The 20838-nt window shown below is 48.0% G+C and overlaps 1 protein-coding gene across 1 annotated transcript in view; it reads left to right on the top strand.

Annotated features, from left to right (window-relative positions):
- Positions 1 to 17829, top strand: part of LOC308681823 (membrane-spanning 4-domains subfamily A member 15) — a 33001-nt gene extending 15172 nt beyond the window's left edge. The window contains exons 6-7 of the mRNA XM_081350977.1: positions 3946 to 4059; positions 16494 to 17829. Of these exons, the coding sequence (XP_081207103.1) occupies positions 3946 to 4059; positions 16494 to 16532 (153 nt within the window). The 3' untranslated portion in view covers positions 16533 to 17829. The remainder of the gene's footprint in view (positions 1 to 3945; positions 4060 to 16493) is intronic.
- Positions 17830 to 20838: the final 3009 nt, after the last annotated feature.

Genomic DNA, 20838 nt, shown 5'->3' with positions numbered 1-20838 from the left:
ACGAGCAGCACAAATGTGTTCTAAACGTCTTCTTCTGACCCGATATATGATCGCAAAGACAGGGGAAACATTTGCAGAAAGACGATGTAGTCCACCATTGTAATTGTTATGCTTGAAATTGGCGAAAGCTAAGACGTATGGCAACGTACACAGTGACGTAACGACGTCTTTCGCTGGGCTCTCTAGTCAGTGGAAAAACAAACAGGTTCTTTAGAAGGTTCGCAAGTTGAACCAACTTTGAACCAGCACCAGTTCCGAAACAATAATTTTTTGGTGGAAAAGGGGTAACACTGGTGGTGGTTGAGAAGAGATCCCCTGATATGATTGTAAAGTGCATTGGGTGTACAGTAGTACATATGAAAGCACTATATAAATGCCTCATTCATTCATTCATTCAAGTAGGGAGGCATGCTACCTTTGGATGTGTATGAGCTGCTCTCCCCCAGTTACATTGGACTATTTAAGTAGGCCCGAAGCTCCCCTGCGACTCACTTGCGATGTAACTGGGGGAGAGCAGCTCATACACATCCAACCCTGCGTTTTAGAGCCTGGGTGAGGAGAGGTATCGGTTAAACGGCATTATGTTGTGTTCTTGTTTGCCTCACTTTCCTGAATAAGGGTAAGGATGTGTGTTCCCCTTTGGATGAGTGGCAATACCGAAGATTTTAGCTTGGGCAGGAATATAAGTGGTTACCCACTTTTTGTCTATACTGAGGTGCTAATTATTGAGGTTTTTATCACCTTGCATGCTCCCTTCGGTTGGCCGCTCAAGAGAGAGAGCATGGCGGACAGAACGGTAGGTCACAAGGGTCCCTCTTTCTTGTTGACCTCCCTCCCCAACTGCTTTTGGGTCTTGAAGGAGGGATGCAAGCTCACCTTTGGATGGGTGCTTCTATAGGTCTCCTCAGTATGATCAGTGTTCAAAAATCGACTAGAGATAGATTACCCAGGGTGTCCCTCGTTGTTATTGTTGCATTCTAGAGTTTAGCCATTAACAATAGTGGGTCCTGGAGAAGATCCTTTACTCAAGTCAGGGTATGAGCTGCTCTCCCCTATTTATACTAGGGGTCTTCAAGTAGAGCAGAATCTTCCCTGTGGTTTCCTTGCGGTTTTAAGTTTGGGTGACAAGAGTTTTGGGCAAACTATTATATGCCTTCTCTTGTTTGCCTCCTTCCTCAAAAGCGAACGGTTGTATGCTCCCCCTTGAATGAGTGGTAATACTGAAGATATATGTAGTTGGGAATGCTCCCTAAGAGCCCTGTCGAAGTACTGGTGAGATATACAGAGCATAGCTGAGGCTATGTTGGGTATTTTTCCCTTAAAGCTCTGCTCCTGGGGTCCCATAAGGCTGAGGTCTGTCCCACAAGGGTGGGAGGGAGGTATAACAGCTGGGAATTCCCTGACTATAGAGAATAGAAGCTTGGGGATTTTCTCCTAGTATCTTGGGATATTGGCTTAGGGAGTAGTGCCACTATACGAGATTCATGGGGTTGAAGCGCTTCTGACTCTGGATGAGTCTGTTTATGCGATGCCCACTATGTATGTGCATCACAGCATAGTGAAGCAGCACTTCTTCAGCATGGCGTAGTGGGAATTGGTTCCCCATAGCATCAACTCTATGACCACAGCATCAAAGTTACACTTCGAAAGGGAACGTCTCCCTTGGGCTTGCCTGCGAGTCTTCTTTAGACAAAAGAGTTGATGACGTGTAACTAAGCCAGCCTTTTGTACTCGCGGGCTCTCCACGTGTGACGTCACGGATTGTCGTTTGCCTACGCAAACCCAGTGATAGAGGTGTGTATGTTCAACCACACACTTACAAATAAAGGTCTTTAATGGCATCGATGGTCACACTAAGAAAAAAGTGTTTTTTTAAGAACTGATCACTGAAACATTCTTTGTGGAACCAGAAATGGTTATTTTATTGCATTGCCGCGAAAACCCCCTTTATTTTTAAGAGTGCATTGAGTGAGTATACAGAATGAGACAGATGTTATTAATTAAGTCCACCGAGGTTTTATACTTCTATTGCATTGCTGTGAAAACTCCCTTTTGCAACCTTTATTTTTAAAGTGTAAGTTGCAGGTTAACCACCACAACCAATTAATGTGTAAATCAAGTGCTCAATATGTATATATGTAAACATTTCTATCTTAAAATGCGTTAAAATAACATTTATTAGGGTTTTTTCAAAGGTAGCGCGTTTTTACAGCAACTGGGTGATGACGTCACAGAAGGAAGTTGCAGCCATACTCCGCTAGACTCCTAGTGTTTGTGGCTTGATTATGGAGAACGACTGGGAGATTGAGGAGGTGGGAAACTAGTGTTGTCAAAATACTATACCGGTACTATACTGAAAATGTGACGTTACCAGCATTTCTGTAGCACCGGGTATATTCGGTAACCAGTAATAGCTGCGTTCAGTCGCTTCCATGTTTATCTAAGCACGGGGCTCCAGACTAACTTTTATTACTATGAGCACTGTAGCCGATATATACCACGAGTGTCTGTGTATATTAAACTGCAGAAATACTATTTAAATATTAACCTCGCATGTTCTGTTTGTCTCTGTGTGAATGAATGGCGCAGACGCGCGGTGTCATTTACCTCACACCCACACACACACACACACACACACTGAAGCACGAGTGATGCGCGCGCTGTTTTCAGTCTAGCTGCTGCCACTCACGATATGATGACATGATGAAATTAATCTCCAGAGCCACTCTGAGTCATTTTACCGTTTCATTTGAGAAAAACTATCGTCATATCATAGCTACACACACAGAAACTCAAAGGTCTTCGTGGCAACCCGTCAAAATAAAGGTTCGGTTTAACTTTGCGTGCATGCTGCCTGAACCCGTTTGTTTTGCGAATAGCTTACTCTCATTTCAGGCGGGATCACGGTCCTCTTGAAGCCAGCACACACAATTATGTTTACAATTGAGTTATTTCAATATAACTGCTAGCCTACTTGCCATTAGACTACAGTAACTCTAGGCTTGGAGTTCCTCTTATGACGTCACGCACAGCCTAGTGGAAGGGAGAGGGAGTGCTTAAAACCACTAAAAAGTACCAACTTTTCATATTATATTCAGCATTTTGGTATGAAAAACGTACAAAACAGTGGTGGGCGGTTCTTATCTTTATGTTTATTGCATTTTCTTCGTGAAAAATTTTACCTGCAACTTACACTTTAAGAGTTTAATGAATGAGCGATTATGCATGTGCAGTTTTAATAAATTAAAAAAAGTTACTACACTCTGCTCCGAAAAAACAGTGCGAACAACTAGAAGTGTCACAAGGCGGGAGTGTAGCTTCCCACAGCGTAAAACCCAATTTGGGAGTTCCTCCTTCTCATGTGTGGCCAATACCCTTCCCATGGAACATATCTTATGTACAGATTCTCACACTTTCTCATGCCTAACAAAGAGTTGGTTGCTAAGTAAGCAAGTTTGCACACATCTTTGAGATAATATGTGTGTGTGTGTCTGTGTGTGTGTGTGTGTGTGTGTGTGTGTGTGTGTGTGTGTGTGTGTGTGTGTGTGTGTGTGCGTACGTGAATGAGTGTCTAGAGTTGGATTGTACTCCAATGTGCCTAAGATGCTACTGAACTGTGTAAGTGTGTTTGCTGGAGAGGGAGGTAAATGGGCTGATGGCCTCCCTGTTTCTGTTTATTGCAAACCTGTTCATTTGTAATTACAATGGACATCACTTTATCCATAATCCTGTGAAAGTTCTATTTTAAAATCTTTTTTTTTTTTTTTTTTTTCATACCTGCCCAGGGACTACAGGTGGAAATTAGCCATTGTTACTAACCTGGCCCAAGACATATTCTCTTGTTTAACAAGTTTAATGTTTATTTGTGCATTGTCCCTGTTTCAAATAAAACAAATTCCATTCCATTCTACTATATGAACAGAAACTCTTGTTTCTTTTTCACAGATGGCCTTCGAAAAGATAGAGCGAGTGTTCTTCTGTCACAGCTTGATAGGAGGGAGTCTGCTCATAACCATGACGTTCTTCGCCCGGGCAGCGCTGCGATCCAGCAGGACTCAGGTAACCTCAGTTCCTCTGTCAAACTCTCAGAAGAAACGCTTCTATATCGAGGGTTCTGTCAGGCGCTTCATATATCTCATCTTTTAGGGATTCCTTTATGGATTTAGTTCTCTTACGAGAGTTCTCTCGTACTGCGTTTGAAAAACGCTGCGGGAAAAGGTCTCTTTTCACGAAATACTGAAGCAAAATTATCCTTAATTTTCATAAATGTAAAACGCATTGCAGCAGTGCACAGCTATGGCGAGACGGCTCGCTCGCTCATTGGCTGTTCTGCGGCAACTGCATTAGCCTATCGAGCGAGGGCTGATGCAACATCAGGCCAATGAGAGCGCTTCGCGCGCTCCTCGCCACATCCCGCCGAAACGGGTGTGGCAGTCCCCTATAAAAGGAGCTCGAGTAGGCTGATTCAACTGATTTTCATCTCTTCAGCGAAGCGCACGCATCGCTGGATCACGAAGAAGCTAATGCCGTCGAGAACAAGCATCTCAGGGGGACGAGCCCTTGAAGCTGCTGGCCCTCGCCGCCTTCTACAAGCCGTACCTGCTGCGCTTTCCGGCGCTACATATCCTTTTCTGCTCTGTTTGTGTGTGTGTGTGTTGTGTTCTCCGAACACTCACCCTCTAAAAGAGCCGCGTCTTTTTTAAGATGCCATCCTGTGGTTCGTGCCGAGCCCCACTCACCGAGGGAGACCGCCATGTCATCTGCGTCTCCTGTCTGGGTGAGGATCACGCAGCGCTCGCGCTCGCTGACGGCGGCTGCCCTCACTGCGAGCTTCTGCCGATGGTGACTCTGAGGACTCGCCTCGCGCACTTCTCCGAGCCTGCACGCCCTGCCGCGATGCCGCGCCGTAAAAAGCGCCGCTCGCAACGGGCCCCGGAACCAGTTCCGTCCCGACAAAGCTCGCCGGTTCGCCCGCCTGCTTCGCCAGCTTCCCCCGAAGCACTTCCCAGTACACAGCGACCGCAGTCTGCCGCCGCTTCATCTGAGGGAGCCGCTTCTGAAGCTGAGTCGGTGGAGAAAGATTCCTGCTCTCTGCTAGCATCGGGCAGTGAGGATTGGGCGAGCTCTGCGGATCTCACGCCTCCTGCTTGTAAGCCCTCGGCTAGAGCTAGCATCGAGAGGGAGCTCATGCGGGTACTCGCGCTGGCCGCGGCGAGCCTCGGCCTCGAGTGGTCTGCACCGAAGCTCCCCTCTCGCACCCGGCTGGATGGTAGCTTCCTCCCTGGCGAGCGTACTTCTCCGGAGTCTAAGCCCGCACCCTTTCTTCCTGAGCTTCACGAAGAAGTGGCTAAGGCCTGGAACGCTCCGTTTTCCACACGGACACGATCCTCGGTTTCACCAGCTTTCGCTTCCGTGGATGGTGCTCAGGACCGAGGCTACCTCTCCCTTCCGCCGGTGGAACAGGCGATAGCGACCCACCTTTGCCCGCCCTCTGCTGGACGGCGGACTAAACCGGCGTTGCCATCTAAAGCCTGTCGAACAACGTCGACGCTGCTCGCGCGGATCTTCTCCGCCGCTGGGCAGGCTGCATCGGCTCTACACACCATGGCCACGCTACAGGTCTTTCAGGGCGATCTCCTCCGTCGACTGGACGAGATAGGACCTGAGGATGTCTGCATCGCGGACCTGAGAAGCGCGTCGGATCTCTCCCTCCGCGCTACAAAGGCTGCAGCACAGGCCATGGGACGGTGTATGGCTTCCGCTACCGTAGCAGAAAGGCATCTCTGGCTGACGCTCACGGAAATGGGTGACTCAGAGCGCAACGCGTTCCTCGACGCCCCGCTTTCCCCCGCTGGCCTCTTCGGATCTTCTCTCTCCGAGTTCGTGGAGAGATTTTCCGAAGCCCAGAAAGCGTCTCAGGCTTTTAAGCACTTCCTGCCGAAGCGCTCCAGCTCTACAGCGGCCCGTGAAAAACCGGCCTCACGGAGCTCTCAGCCTCAGCCCCCGCCTTCTGCATCCTCTTCACAGCGACAGCAGCGCAGCTCTCAGCCCCGCTCTCGCTCTACCAGCCGCCGCCCCACACACCGCGGGCCGCGGCCGAGGATCACTTTGAAGCCGGAAGCCCCAAAGAAGTCCTAGCACGCCTAGGAAAGCGCAGGTGTGTAAGCCCCGTTGCGGCCGGGCCCTCACCAAAGCGCACCGCTGTCTTAGTCCCAAGATTTGCGACTGCTTCAGTGTTTTCTGCAGTACACAAGCCCGCACAGCTGCCCGCTTGCCTGCACACAAAAGCCGTTTTTACGGCTACCCAGACAAATCCCGAAAAGAGTGTATTTTCTGGTGTCCCGGCCACGGCCGATGGTGCTATAAACGTAGTGCTGATGCCCACTCCTTTGTGCCCATCCCTACACAAAAGCACAGCCCCGCACACGGGGCCCGCGCTCATAAGATCGACTCAGGTCGATCGCGCTCTAAACATAGTCAAAGTGCCCACTTCCCAGTGCCCACAAACACTATGTCTGGCAGATCACAGTCTCCCCGTAAAAGCGGGATCTGTGCGCGCCCGCGCTGCTCACACAGACAGCGCGACCAAAGCAGTGAACGTGCCCGGTCCCCGCCCACGTCCACCTGCAGGCTACATGAGTCCTATGCGACCTTCTCAGACCTCCCTCGCTCAGTTAAGCACTGTAACGCGGTCGAGGATGAGCGCTATGCCCGCTGTGTTAAGCGCGCTCCCCGCCTCATATGTCACAGGCGTAACGCCTATGTTATCGCACCCCGAAGCACCACTGCCGCACTGCGGACAGAGCGAGCTTCGCATTCAGCCCCTAGCCGGCCATGCAGATGCGTGGGCCGCGCTTCCAGGGGTTTCAGACTGGGTGCTAGACATTATAAAGAGAGGCTTCTCGCTACAGTTTTGCCGACGCCCTCCTCGCTTCACAGCGCGCGTCGAAACCACGGTGAATTCAGAAGCAGCACACCTGCTTCGTGCCGAAATATCAAAACTGTTGAGCAAAGGGGCGATACAGCTTGTACCCCCAGCTCAAAGCGAAAGGGGGCTATACAGCAGATACTTTCTAGTCCCGAAAAAGGACGGAGGTATCAGACCCATTCTGGATCTAAGACGACTAAACAGAGCTTTAGTGAAACGCAGTTTCAAAATGCTCACGACCAGAAAAATCCTCGCGCATATTCGCCGAGAAGACTGGTTTATGTCGATAGATCTGAAGGACGCGTATTTCCAGATACAGATAGCGTCACGTCACAGGCGATTTTTGAGATTCGCCTTCGAGGGTCGGGCATACCAGTACACAGTCCTGCCTTTCGGCTTGTCCCTGGCACCTCGTACGTTTACGAAATGCATGGACGCAGCGCTCGCCCCCCTCAGACTCAGAGGCATGCGAGTGCTGAACTATTTGGACGACTGGCTGATCATAGCTCAATCGCGATCACAGCTCGTGGAGCACAGAACCATGTTACTCGATCACCTCGAGAATCTTGGTATTATGATCAATTGGACAAAGAGCTCCCTGACCCCCAGTCAAACTATCTCGTTTCTGGGTGTCGTTCTGGACTCGCAGTCCATGACGGCGCGGCTGTCAACACAGCGCGCGCTGCACATTCAGCACACAGCGAGAGCCTTTCGCTGCGGTGCGACTACCACGCTCAAAAAGTTTCAGAGGCTGCTGGGTCTTATGGCCTCAGCAGCATCGGTTCTCCAGTTGGGCTTGCTTCGCATGCGCCCTCTGCAGTTCTGGCTAAAAGCGCGAGTGCCTCTCAGAGCGTGGGCACTTGGCCGATTACGCCTCAGAGTCGATCAGGACTGCGTGGCAGCCCTGAGACCGTGGGCGGCGAGCGATTGGTACCGTTCGGGTGTAAGCCTGGGGACTCCCTCGAGAGTGAAAGTGGTGTCTACGGACGCATCCACCTCGGGATGGGGAGCGCTGCTCGAGGGCAGACCGTTCTTTGGCCAGTGGTCAGAACGAGAGAAGCTCCATCACATCAACTGCTTAGAAATGCTAGCAGTTCACAACGCGCTGACGCGCTTTTGTCCCCAAATCAAGGACCAGCACGTCGTAGTCCGCTCGGACAACACGGCCGTGGTGTCCTACATAAATCGCCAGGGCGGTCTCAGATCCAATATTCTGTACAGGCTGGCCAAGCGCCTCCTAACATGGGCTCAGCGCAACTTGCGCTCGCTGAGAGCAGTGCATGTGCCTGGAGTCCGCAACCTGGGTCCAGACAGACTGTCCAGGAACAACGTTCCCATGGGCGAATGGTCTCTACACCCACAAACAGTCCAGCTGCTGTGGCAGAGATTCGGCAGGGCGGAGGTGGACCTATTCGCGTCCCCAGAAAACGCTCATTGCCCCGTGTTCTTTTCAAAGAACGACAGCGCGCTGTCTCACATGTGGCCGCACTGCCCGCTATACGCGTTTCCCCCAGTCTCCCTCCTGCCTCAGGTATTAGAGCGAGTCAGGGAAGTGAAATGCCCAGTACTGCTTGTAGCACCGTTCTGGGCCAGCCAAGCCTGGTTTCCAGCCCTGATGCAGTTAGCAGACTCCGCCCCGTGGCCGATACCTTTGAGGAGAGATCTCCTCTCGCAGGCCAAGGGCTCGATTTGGCACCCACATCCGGAGTTGTGGTCCCTTCATGCGTGGGCGCTCAACGGGTATCCGTTGACCTCACGGAGGGAGTGCTGAATACCATCACTCAGGCTAGAGCACCGTCGACCAGGCGGCTTTATGCCTCGAAGTGGTCGGTTTTCTCCAGCTGGTGTGCTGCTCGGGGCCTGTCACCCCTCGATTGTGAGGTGACGGAGGTTCTCTCCTTCCTACAAGAGCTGTTGGATAAGGGCAGGTCCCCCTCCACGCTCAAAGTCTATGTGGCAGCTATTGCAGCGTTCTCGACAGCAACGCTAAGCCAGTCACTAGGAAGGAACGATTTAGTCATCCGCTTCCTCAGAGGAGCTAGGAGGCTGAATCCCCCCAGACCTCCTTCAGTCCCGATGTGGGACCTTTCTACGGTCTTGGCGGCCATGAAAGGTGCCCCTTTTGAGCCTATTCAAACTGTCAGCCTCAAACATCTGTCGTTCAAAACAGTGTTTTTGCTGGCCCTAGCTTCAGTGAAGCGCATAGGCGATCTGCACGCGCTCTCTGTGAGCCCAGCGTGCTTAGAGTTTGGGCCTAATGACTCCAAGGTCATACTCAAACCTAGACACGGTTACGTGCCAAAATCCCTCAACACACCGTTTAGGGCTCAGGTTATCTCCCTGTCCGCCCTACCGAGTGAGGAAGGGGACTCGAGCTGTCTTTGCCCCGTTAGGGCTTTAAGAGCTTATGTGTCCCGCTCTGCTGTCTTCAGACAGACTGAGCAGCTCTTTGTCTCGTTCAGCGGTCGTTCCAAGGGAGCAGCTGTTTCGAAACAGAGTCTATCCAGATGGGTAGTTGACGCCATAGCGCTGGCTTACACCACCAAGGGCCTTCAGTGCCCCTTGGGCGTGAGAGCGCACTCCACGAGAGGCGTCGCCTCATCGTGGGCCTGGTCTAGCGGGATTTCCTTACAGGAAATATGTACGGCGGCAGGCTGGGCCTCACCGTCTACATTCATAAGGTTTTACAACCTAGAGGTTCCCGCCTTGCAGGCAAAGCTGTTTTCGGTATAGTCGAGTCAGCTGTCTAGCCCGGACACTGATTTCGCAGGCGCACAGCGCCCCGAAAAATTCTGGGCAGAATTGTGTAAGACCCACATTTCCCACATTAGCCAGGCCTTCCCCTGCCTATGTGACGTTATATCGCGTCTGAGGACGCAACCTTTAAGGGCGGATGTCCCCCCCCCTTTTTTATCTCCAGACTCTCTGAGTCTACCTGGTGATTATGCACTGTATATCTGGACTGGCTTCCAGTGATCGGTGTCTTATCCCAGCACGCACGGCGTCTTACAAGTGGTTCCCGCAGCGTTTTTCAAACGCAGTACGAGAGAACTCTCGTAAGAGAACGTACTCGGTTACTAACGTAACCTCGGTTCTCTCTAGAAGAGGGAACGAGTACTGCGTTCCCTGCCGTGCGTACGGTTCGCTCTGGTTCGCTTCGGCGATGAAAACCAGTTGAATCAGCCTACTCGAGCTCCTTTTATAGGGGACTGCCACACCCGTTTCGGCGGGATGTGGCGAGGAGCGCGCGAAGCGCTCTCATTGGCCTGATGTTGCATCAGCCCTCGCTCGATAGGCTAATGCAGTTGCCGCAGAACAGCCAATGAGCGAGCGAGCCGTCTCGCCATAGCTGTGCACTGCTGCAATGCGTTTTACATTTATGAAAATTAAGGATAATTTTGCTTCAGTATTTCGTGAAAAGAGACCTTTTCCCGCAGCGTTTTTCAAACGCAGTACTCGTTCCCTCTTCTAGAGAGAACCGAGGTTACGTTAGTAACCGAGTACGTTTTAATTCATTAATTTAGTTTTAATTACATTTTATTTTTTAATTACATTTTATGAATTAAACAGCTCGTAAACATACTTTATTTCTGGAAAAATTTAAATAACCTGTTAAACATAAAAAGAATTATGCAATAATTTAAGACATTTCTCTGTATATAGAATCTTTTGGCATAAAGTGTTCTTTAAAACTGAGTGTTCTTTTCTGATTGGGTCGTGGAAAGAAAGAAAGAAAGAAAGAAAGAAAGAAAGAAAGAAAGAAAGAAAGAAAGAAAGAAAGAAAGAAAGAAAGAAAGAAAGAAAGAAAGAAAGAAAGAAAGAAAGAAAGAAAGAAATGACAAAAGTACAGTTACCAATGTTGTGCATTTAATAATCATGAAAAGGGTAACACTTTAATGATGGTTTAATTTCCTAACATTAGTTAATGCATTAACTAACAATGGACTAATAATGAGCAATATATATATTTTTGCAGCATTTGATAACTAATGTTATTATATCAAATCTTATTGTTAAGTGTTAAGTTAATTTAGTTAATTTACAAAGACTGCATTAAGAGGTGAACTAGAGTGTAAATCAGCGTTCCTTTTCTTTACATTAATGCAATGTGTACTTTATTATACAATACACAACTCTGGAATATTTGAATCACAGTATTCATCAATAATTCAACAATAGCTCAGCTGGGAAACCTTTGTTTCCTACATAGTCTCTACAAGTAAACGTACTCGGTTACTAATGTAACCTCGGTTCTCTCTAGAAGAGGGAACGAGTATTGCGTAAGGTTAGCTTACGCATCGGGAAAGTCTTCTTTCTTCGAGATCTGAAGCCAAAAAATTATCCTTAATTTTGTATACATTGTCAACGCAGTGCAGCAGCCGACAGACCTAGGCAGGCTGTATAAGCGTGCTCATTGGCTGCTCGGCGGCAACTGCTTAAGCCTATCGGTGAGCGCCCTCCACACCCTTCTAACCGTCAGAATGGGCGTGGCCAGCGTGTATATATTCAGCGCTCACAGGCTAAAATTCTGGTTTTCGCAGTCTGAAGCGCAAAAGCTCGTGGCGCGACACGGCAGGTTACGCAATACTCGTTCCCTCTTCTAGAGAGAACCGAGGTTACATTAGTAACCGAGTACGTTCTCTTACGAGGGGTCTCTCGTATTGCGTAAGGTTAGCTTACGCATCGGGAACCCTTTGTCAACGCCGTGTGCGCCGAGCATCCAGCCCATGAATCCCAGGGGAACCGGGGAAAACACTCTGCTGGGAAATGTGGCCGGTCGGAGAGACGGGCCAGCGCAGTACATGCACTTCATGCAGCATATGAAATAGAGCGGCGCGACCGGTCTATAAACATAACAGTACAAACAGTAGGGCCGACGGAGCGAGCCCATACAGTACATAAGCACTCATAAGGGTAGGAGAAAACGACATAGTCGGTCTCACATGAAGGGAAAAATTCCCGCGCGACAGAGAGGAATACGGGCGGCCAGCAGCGCGGGCCAGCACCGACAACAGCGCGTAACGGGAAATAGGAAACAGAGCGGATCAGCCGGTCTGAGTCAAACACTTCACCCTGAGTAGTTACCAGAATAGCGCCAGCATATGAACGTAGTCTGCACACGGGAGCTGGGCAGAGCATACATGTCACTTATACTGACAATATTTTTGCCTGTAGGGCAGGAACTTCCAGGTTATAAAACCTCACGAATGTTGACGGGGAGGCCCAGCCCGCCGCCATACAAATACCGTGGATAGAAATTCCGCTGGACCAGGCCCACGACGAGGCCATGCCTCTAGTGGAGTGGGCTCTGATGCCCAGAGGGCACTGCAGGTGTTTGGAGACATAAGCTGCTGCTATCGCGTCCACTATCCACCTGGACAAGCTCTGTTTCGAGGCGGCAAGACCTTTGGTGCGTCCGCCGAAGGAAACAAAGAGCTGCTCTGAACGCCTGAAAGCGGCGGAGCGCGTGATGTAAACTCTCAGCGCCCGGACAGGGCATAGGAGGTTATCACTGTCCCCACTATCGGATGCTGGCAGAGCCGAGAGGGAAATAACTTGTGCCCTAAACGGGGTTCCAATCGCTTTGGGGATGTAACCGTGTCTCGGTCTGAGAATGACTTTCGAGTCATTCGGCCCGAACTCGAGACATGCAGGGCTAACAGATAGCGCGTGCAGATCACCCACTCGTTTGACTAAAGACAGAGCTATCAGAAAAAACGGTTTTAAGCGACAGATACTTTAGATCCGCGGATTCAAGCGGTTCAAAGGGAAAAGCCGTTAGGGCCGCTAGGACCAAGGACAGATCCCACGAGGGAACCGAGGGGGGCCGCGGGGGATTCATCCGTCTAGCTCCTCTGAGGAAGCGGATAATGAGCTCATTCCTTCCCATTGCCCGGCCGCGCGTCGTCTCAGCGAACGCTGCAATAGCGGCCATATATACTTTGAGCGTGGAAGGGGATCTGCCCTTTTCCAACAGCTCTTGTAAGAAGGAGAGCACCCGCGGGACCCCGCATGCGCGCAGATCAAAGTTTTTAGTAGCGCACCATTTAGAAAACACCGACCATTTAGACGCATAGAGCCGTCTCGTGGAGGGGGCTCTCGACTGTGTGATCGTGTTCACGACCCCCTCTGACAGGTCAACGGGTATCCGTTGATCACCCATGCATGCAGCAACCAGCGCTCTGGATGGGGATGCCAGATCGATCCAGCAGCTTGGGAGTGGAGATCCTTTCTCACCGGGATCGGCCATGGGGGTGAGTGCGACAGCCTCACTAGCTCTGGGTACCAAGTTTGGTTTTCCCATCGCGGGGCTATAAGCAGCACTGAGTGGTGCGTTTCTCTGATCCTCGAAATGGCCTGTGGCAACAGGGAGATCGGAGGAAAAGCATACAGCGGGAGGCTGGGCCATGTCTGGGACAGCGCGTCCTCGCTCTTCGAATAAAATTTCGGGCAGTGAGCGTTGTCTTTCGACGCAAAGAGGTCGATTTCCGCTCTGCCGAATAGGCGCCAGAGAAACTGGACTGTCTGGGGGTGCAGAGACCATTCTCCCGGGGGAATGTTGTCCCTGGACAGTCTGTCTGGACCGACATTCAGGTGGCCCGGTACGTGCGCGGCTTTCAGCGAGCGCAGCGAGCGGTAAGCCCACACGAGAAGGCGTTCTGTCAGCCTGCACAGATTCCTGGATCTGACACCGCCCTGTCGGTTCACATAGGATACCACGGACATGTTGTCCGAGCGGACTAGCACATGGTGATCCCGTATGAATGGGTGGAAGCGCCTGAGCGCGTTCTCGACCGCTATCATCTCCAAACAGTTTATGTGGAGGCATTTTTCCCGGTCTGACCATAGGCCAAAAGCCGGTTTGCCCTCGAACAGAGCGCCCCAGCCTGAGGTGGAAGCGTCCGTCGAGATAACTTTGCGGTTAACTTTGTCACTCCCCGCTGGTACCAGTCGGCCGCCAACCAGGGCTTCAGAGCTGAAACGCAGCTCTGAAATGCAGCGCGCGCGCTGTGTCGACAGGCGGGCCGTGTACTGATATACCTGACCGTCGAAGGCGAATCTCAAGAATGGCCTGTGATGGGGTATTATCTGGATCTGAAAAGCACGCGTCTTTTAGATCGAGAGATATAAACCAGTCCCTCGGACGAATTTGCGCGAGAATTTGTCTGGTTGTGAGCATTTTGAACGGTCTTCTCATAAGAGCCTTGTTCAAACGTCTCAGATCCAAAATTGGTCTGAGAGCTCCGTCCTTCTTGGGAACGAGGAAATAACGGCTGTAAAAGCCCGACTTACTCATGGAAGGGGAAACCGGTTCTATAGCCCTTTTACACAGAAGTGTAGCTATTTCTGCTCGAAGTAGATGTGCTACTTCCCCATTCACTCTGGTCTCGATATGCGGGCGGCGAGCGAACTGCAGAGTATAGCCCTGTTTTACTGTGCTTAGCACCCGTTCTGATGCGCCTGGAATACTATCCCACGCTTTTGCGTGTGCAGCCAAGGGCAGAATGGCCTCCGGGCTCCGATTGCCGCGCATCGCGGGCTCGAGAGCTCGAAACGGAGGGGCGCGCGCGGCGCTTAGATATGGCCATCCGCTTCTGCCATCCCTCGTGAGCGGCTCAGTTTGCGCGGCTCGAACAGAGGGAGAGGAAACTCGCTCCGAGACCGTCCGCTTCTGCCATCCCTTGTGAGCGGCGTAGTTGCACGGCTCGAACAGAGGGAGAGTACGGGTATCTATCACATTCGCCTCATCTCCTGACGCGGCGGCGGCGCGGGCAGAGCCGGCGGTAGAGCGGCCGGGAGGGAGAGGGCGAGAGAGAGCTCGAGGGAGAGGTTCCGGCGAGCTCCTCAGTCACAACAGTCTCCGGTGGTCGCTGCGAGCGGCGCTTCTTATTGCGCCGCCCGGCAGGGACAGGCGGAGCGACAGCTTGGTCGAAAGCTTCAAGTCGAGCCCGCAGGGTCGACATTGAAAGCTCTTCGCACTCGGAGAGTGCGGTGGCGGCGTGCCCGCGGCCCAGGCGGAGAGCGCAGAAGGTGGCGGTCTCCGTAGCTGAGCGGGGCGCGGCACGAGCCGCAAAAATGAGGCGTTTTTACAAAAACGCCTCGTGCTCTTTTAGAATACACACAGAAACAGTAATAATGTAAAGGATATGTCGCCGGATAGCGTAGCAGGCACGGATGGCTGAAGGCGGCGAAGACGGCCGGCTTCCTCAGGCGCTGTCCTAAGCTTGCTGGTCGCTGGTTTCAACGGCGGCGGCTCTCAAGATCCAGCGATGCGTAGAGCATCGCTGAAGACAAGAAAATCAGAATTTTAGCCTATGAGCGCTGAATATATACACGCTGGCCACACCCATTCTGACGGTTAGAAGGGTGTGGAGGGCGCTCACCGATAGGCTTAAGCAGTTGCCGCCGAGCAGCCAATGAGCACGCTTATACAGCCTGCCTAGGTCTGTCGGCTGCTGCACTGCGTTGACAATGTATACAAAATTAAGGATAATTTTTTGGCTTCAGATCTCGAAGAAAGAAGACTTCCCGATGCGTAAGCTAACCTCTCATAAGAGAACTAAAACTAATAAAATCATTTAAACTCGAATCAATATTTCATATCCTTTTTTTGCTAAGCAGTCATGTAATAAGCAAGATAATGGGCCCTATTTTAATGATCTGAAACGACTCTTGCGCCCGACGAAAATCTAAAATGTGTTGGTCTGAAGTCGCTTCATTACTCATAGGTGTGGTTTGGGCGTAACGTGAAATAAACCAATCAGAGCGTCATCTCACATTCCCTTTAAGAGCAGGCGTGCTTGTTCCATGGCGGATTGCTATTATAACGCCGGATTTGCCAGGAGTGGTTCACAGCCGAGGAGACCGACGTTCTCGTCAGGGCCTTAAAACACAGAGAAGTGACATTGGGGATGGAGAAACACACCCAGATTAGCTTCGGTTAAACAGGCGTATGATAATTTGGGTAAATGTGTAAGCTAGATTTATGCCAATTTTTCACATCTTCATGGACACCACAATGATTTCCCTCGTGTGTTAATATTTGTCATACATAATAATGTATGGTTTTCTAAAAATGTGAACTGCTGCTTCTGTGTGTAGATGAGAGAAGCAAAGTGTGTGTGCGTTGTGCTCACGCTACATTGATTATGGCCAAGCATGCGCCCTTAAAATAGCATCTGAATAACATGCACAACGCGCCACTGACTTTAGACGAGGTTTCTCCTGGTCAGAGGCGGAATTGTTTTCTGAAACTGCAAAATAGCACCAGGGAACGTTTGCGCCGGAACACGCCTCCTCTTTTCGTTGAACCGCCCCCGGGAGCGCAAGTTCATTCCCTAATTTACCGACGTGCGTCTGTGGAGGGAAAAGTCTGCTGTGCGCAAAATAGGAATGATACATGCGTCGCTGTACAAAGTCAATTGCACTCAGTGCGAGATAGGGCCCTATGCATCGTAATCACACTGTCAGGATTTATTTTGCCATAATGACCGGCTGGCTGTACTTTTTCCTGACACTATTCATCATTTGATAATGTTTATGGATGATTTCCTGGTCTCTGCAGGCCGTTGTGGTCATGAGGAACCTTCCGTCAGCGGAGTGAACAAACGCAGATCATCTGAACATCACCTCATGTCCGTGAAGAAGGAGCCGGCGTATTTCACTTATAATCAACTGTGATCTTCAGAATTGCATAGAGTATATGGTAACGGGCATTAGAATGTAGTGTCTCTTTTTAGTGTTACTAATGCCATTGTTTGTTCTGAGACTTACAATATAAAACAGCCATCAGTGTTCTTGTTTTCCAGTACAAACATTTTTAAATCAGGATACATTTATTCAAGAAACAAAATGGTTTCCCTTTGAATTAAATTCATTGGCAGATATTTCTTCTTGTTTTAAGCAAACTAAATTTTTATACATTTTTCATAAAACAAGATTTAAAGGGATGGTTCGGAGTAAAATCAGCCTAGGGTCCTTTGCACCATGACCACCAACCCAAGTCATTTTGCTTATCTTGATTTAAAATAATGTAAACCTATTTTTTTGCAGTGTAAAAAAAGCAAAGCAATTGACTATTTTTCAATTCACATTAACTCAGAAACACACACTGAATCTTGGCTATTTACTCTACATTTATCACTCGTTGAACTTATTATACTTATTATGCCACTTATTAGGGTCAACCGCTCATATACGGTCTCATATACATCTTTATATTGGCAGATATACATGACTCACATCATAAACATTTCCTAAACGTCTGACACACATTGCAAATACATATTTTAAATGAAAACGCCAATCTTACAGTGATAATGCATATTTAAACGTAACATCGGTCTCTGTGATCTGATCACAAGTGCTAAATACAGATAAAACAGTTTTGTGATCCAGTCCATATTAATTCAGTTTAAGTATAACACATTTCACAATACATATAGTTTAAAGCAGCTTTACAGAAAATGCTTGTTTTAATGTTATAATCAAGTGTTGTGTTATCAGTCAGAGATGAGCGTGTCAAGGTAGCAGTGATGTGCAGATATGATATAACACATGTTATGTGGTTTGTTAATGTCATGTATTCAGTTAAACAGACACAGCGAATATGTTGCGATTACAACTTGTGCGTGTAATGATCACAAGATATATAAGATATATATAGATATATTATATATATATAATCCGCAGAAAGATCTGAATCTCCACATTATCATCATATATATATTCACACTTGATCAAAGCACTATATTCTGTCCCAGAAATCTTTGACTTTAATATACTTGTTTTTTACAGCAGGAATACTCCTTGTCCACATGTGCATTTAAGGGGATTTTTATTTTCACATTTGTCATTTTGTATTTAGTTTGTGCATTTGATTAAATAATCAGGCATGGCAATATATTCTCTACTTCTGGATTCAGCTGACACAAACACTACAATATCACAATGTGGAAAACGTAGTTTCCACAAAGACGGTTTCCCCAACAATGATCCTAGATGTAGGAAAGACCTGCTTTAAGGCCTCCTGAAATCAAAATGTAAGTTTTTTAGCTTTTAGTATGAATCTGTTATAGCCTTAAATGGCAACTCTCGCCAAAATGCAACCTGGCTCTTTTTGTTAATCTACCCGAGGCAAACTTTCGTGTAAAAGCATAATTAGAATAGAAACGCCACTTTTAAGTTTGACTCTATTTTCGTTTTAGGTTAATGCCTTGTGAATGGGAGTGAATGGGGCACGACTATGATAGCATCAAAAATCGCTATTTTTAAAACACTAAGAAGGCTCGACACAACATGAAACTGTGCTGAAGTGTCACCAGCGGCTCTACACATTAACTCCAGCACTGAGAACAGTGTTTGTGTACACAGAGTTTACTAAAGAGAAAGATTTTGATCAACACACTGTGTTTCCGTCCGCCGGCATTTTGACAGTCAAAAATAGTCGATTTCCAAATACGAATGAACTGACACTGAATTTTAGTTTTGCTTCTTATATGAGGATCCTTTTTCAAATACAAGGTCAATATTGATTTTCACTAACGAGAAAACAACAAATTATCCAGGAATTTATATTGAACTAAGCTTTAGGAGCTTTCCATCTTTACTCTCCTCCGTTACGGAGATCGACTATTTTTGACTGTCAAAATGCCGGCGGACGGAAACACTGTGAGTTGATCAAAATCTTTCTCTTTAGTAAACTCTGTGTACACAAACACTGTTCTCAGTGCTGGAGTTCATGTGTAGAGCCACTGGTGACACTTCAGCACAGTTTCATGTTGTGTCGAGCCTTCTTAGTGTTTAAAAATAGCGTTTTGATGCTATCATAGTCGTGCCCCATTCTCAAGGCATTAACCTAAAACGAAAATATGGTCAAACTTAAAAGTAGCGTTTCCATTCTAATTATGCTTTTACACGAAAGTTTGACTCGGGTAGATTAACAAAAAGAGCAAGGTTGCATTTTGGCGAGAGTTACGCTTTAAGGTTATTAATAAACTGGTGTGCTTCAAAACAATGACAAAATTCGCATTAAAGCTGGGGTAGGTAAGAATGGTCTAAAAAACGTATTTTTCAAATTTGTTTAAACTTTATGTATATATCAATACATAATTAAAATGTAAGTATTCTGAAAAAGAAAGTATAAAAATCGAGTGTATGTAGACCTCTAACGACTGTTTTAAAGACAGCTCATTATTTCCATTCACTCCACCCCCTCCCTTCTGGGCTCCTTCCAAAGCCACGCCCCCAAAACACATGAACGCGCGACTCCGACAGCTGAGCTGGAAGACGCATTAATTACCTGAGACGAGCGGAGAGGAAGGAGCGCAGTGCATGTAGCATCATGTCAGAATCACATGTAATAAAAAAATCTAACTTTATCATTATGAATATAAACAAATAAGATGTATTTTAGTAGCCTACTCACTATCAAGCTATCATATCGATATTGGTAAAGTTTAAAATATATATTTTTTTTGATTCGCTAACGAGCTAGTTATAACTATAAGGCAAAGCTAAAAACAGGTTGCATTGATACACGTTTTTCCATTTCCATTAGTTGCACTGTGATGAATATGAATTTCGTGTAAGATTCATAACATATAACGTTAGGCCTACTAGCTGTTAAACATGTATTTTGTTATGTAAAGTTCCCCCCACAGCGGAGCCTGCCGTGAACGCTCAGGCTAGTAAACATGCAGGGTCACCGATGACGACGGATAAACAGTTATGGCACATTCACTGGTAGGGACGAAATGCTTTACATTGACTGGCCTTCCCATACTTTGACTACAAACTTGGTCCTCAAATCATTACGTATTATGCAATACATGTAATGTAACTTTATAACGTTGCACTCTTTCTATGAGTTATAAATAGCTAGTAAGATAATATAACGGTAACTAACGTTGCAGTAGGCTATGTAAATAATTATTCTAGCGATATGTAATGCTAAATAAGGTTTGCTAGTACATTATTTTAGCAACAAGACAAGCCAGTGAATTAGCAGGTTTCAATTGTTGCTCTGCACAGTGCGTGACATTTTATCTGTATGTTATGCGGCTAGAGTTTTAACACTGAGTCAATGGGCTCCGACGGGCTTGTTTATCGTCATCGGTCTTTTCCCGTTTACCTGTCTTTGTTGTATGAGCAGGTTCCACTCGAGAAATTGGCAGTTTTGGTTGTTTGTCCGCCATTAGCACAGCTGCGGCACACCGGCAATCTTTATTTTGAATGACGGTACGCGCTGTGCAAGAGAGGGGCGATCAGCGCGTACGCGAACTTGATTGACACTGCTAAGACACTCCTCCTGGCTCTGAAGGCATCTGATTGGTTCTTACACTCGGACGGAGTGGCAGTGATTGGTCAGAGTTGTTACTGTCCTGCAGCTGCTACAGAGGTCTGATTGTTTTCATTCCTTTTTCTGAACACATAATGTATTGACTACTCTCAGGATGGAAGGACCATTTCACCCAGTATAAAAAAAAGTGTTTCTGAACAGGATTACCTACCCTAGCTTTAATGAGATACAGTCTCTCACAGTCTTACAGTCTCTCACTTCCGCTAAAATGGATCAGGAATTTTTATGACATCACCGTGACTTCAGCTTCTCTTCACATCTTCTGTCCAATCAGATGCTCTCTAGAATCTGAAGCTCCGCCCCCTCTGCTATAAACACCACCTGGCCGAAGCCACCGTTGACACGGAGCATTATGGGTTGGAGTGAGATGTTATATATATATATGTGTTCGTAACCTTTGGACGCACAGGACAATACTATATGGAAGTGTTTCTTGGGGAAAAACCTGACGCACATATAAAAACACATCTGTCACAATCATATTAATCTTTGTTTTACCCCTTGCAGTTTAAGCGGTTCACACAGAACGTGTTTTTCCATTGCACTACTT

This window comes from Scardinius erythrophthalmus (genome assembly GCF_964197995.2).
Source record: "Scardinius erythrophthalmus genome assembly, chromosome: 21".
NCBI classification, from domain to species: Eukaryota; Metazoa; Chordata; class Actinopteri; order Cypriniformes; family Leuciscidae; genus Scardinius; species Scardinius erythrophthalmus.
This window is presented reverse-complemented; position numbering and strand designations above follow the sequence as displayed.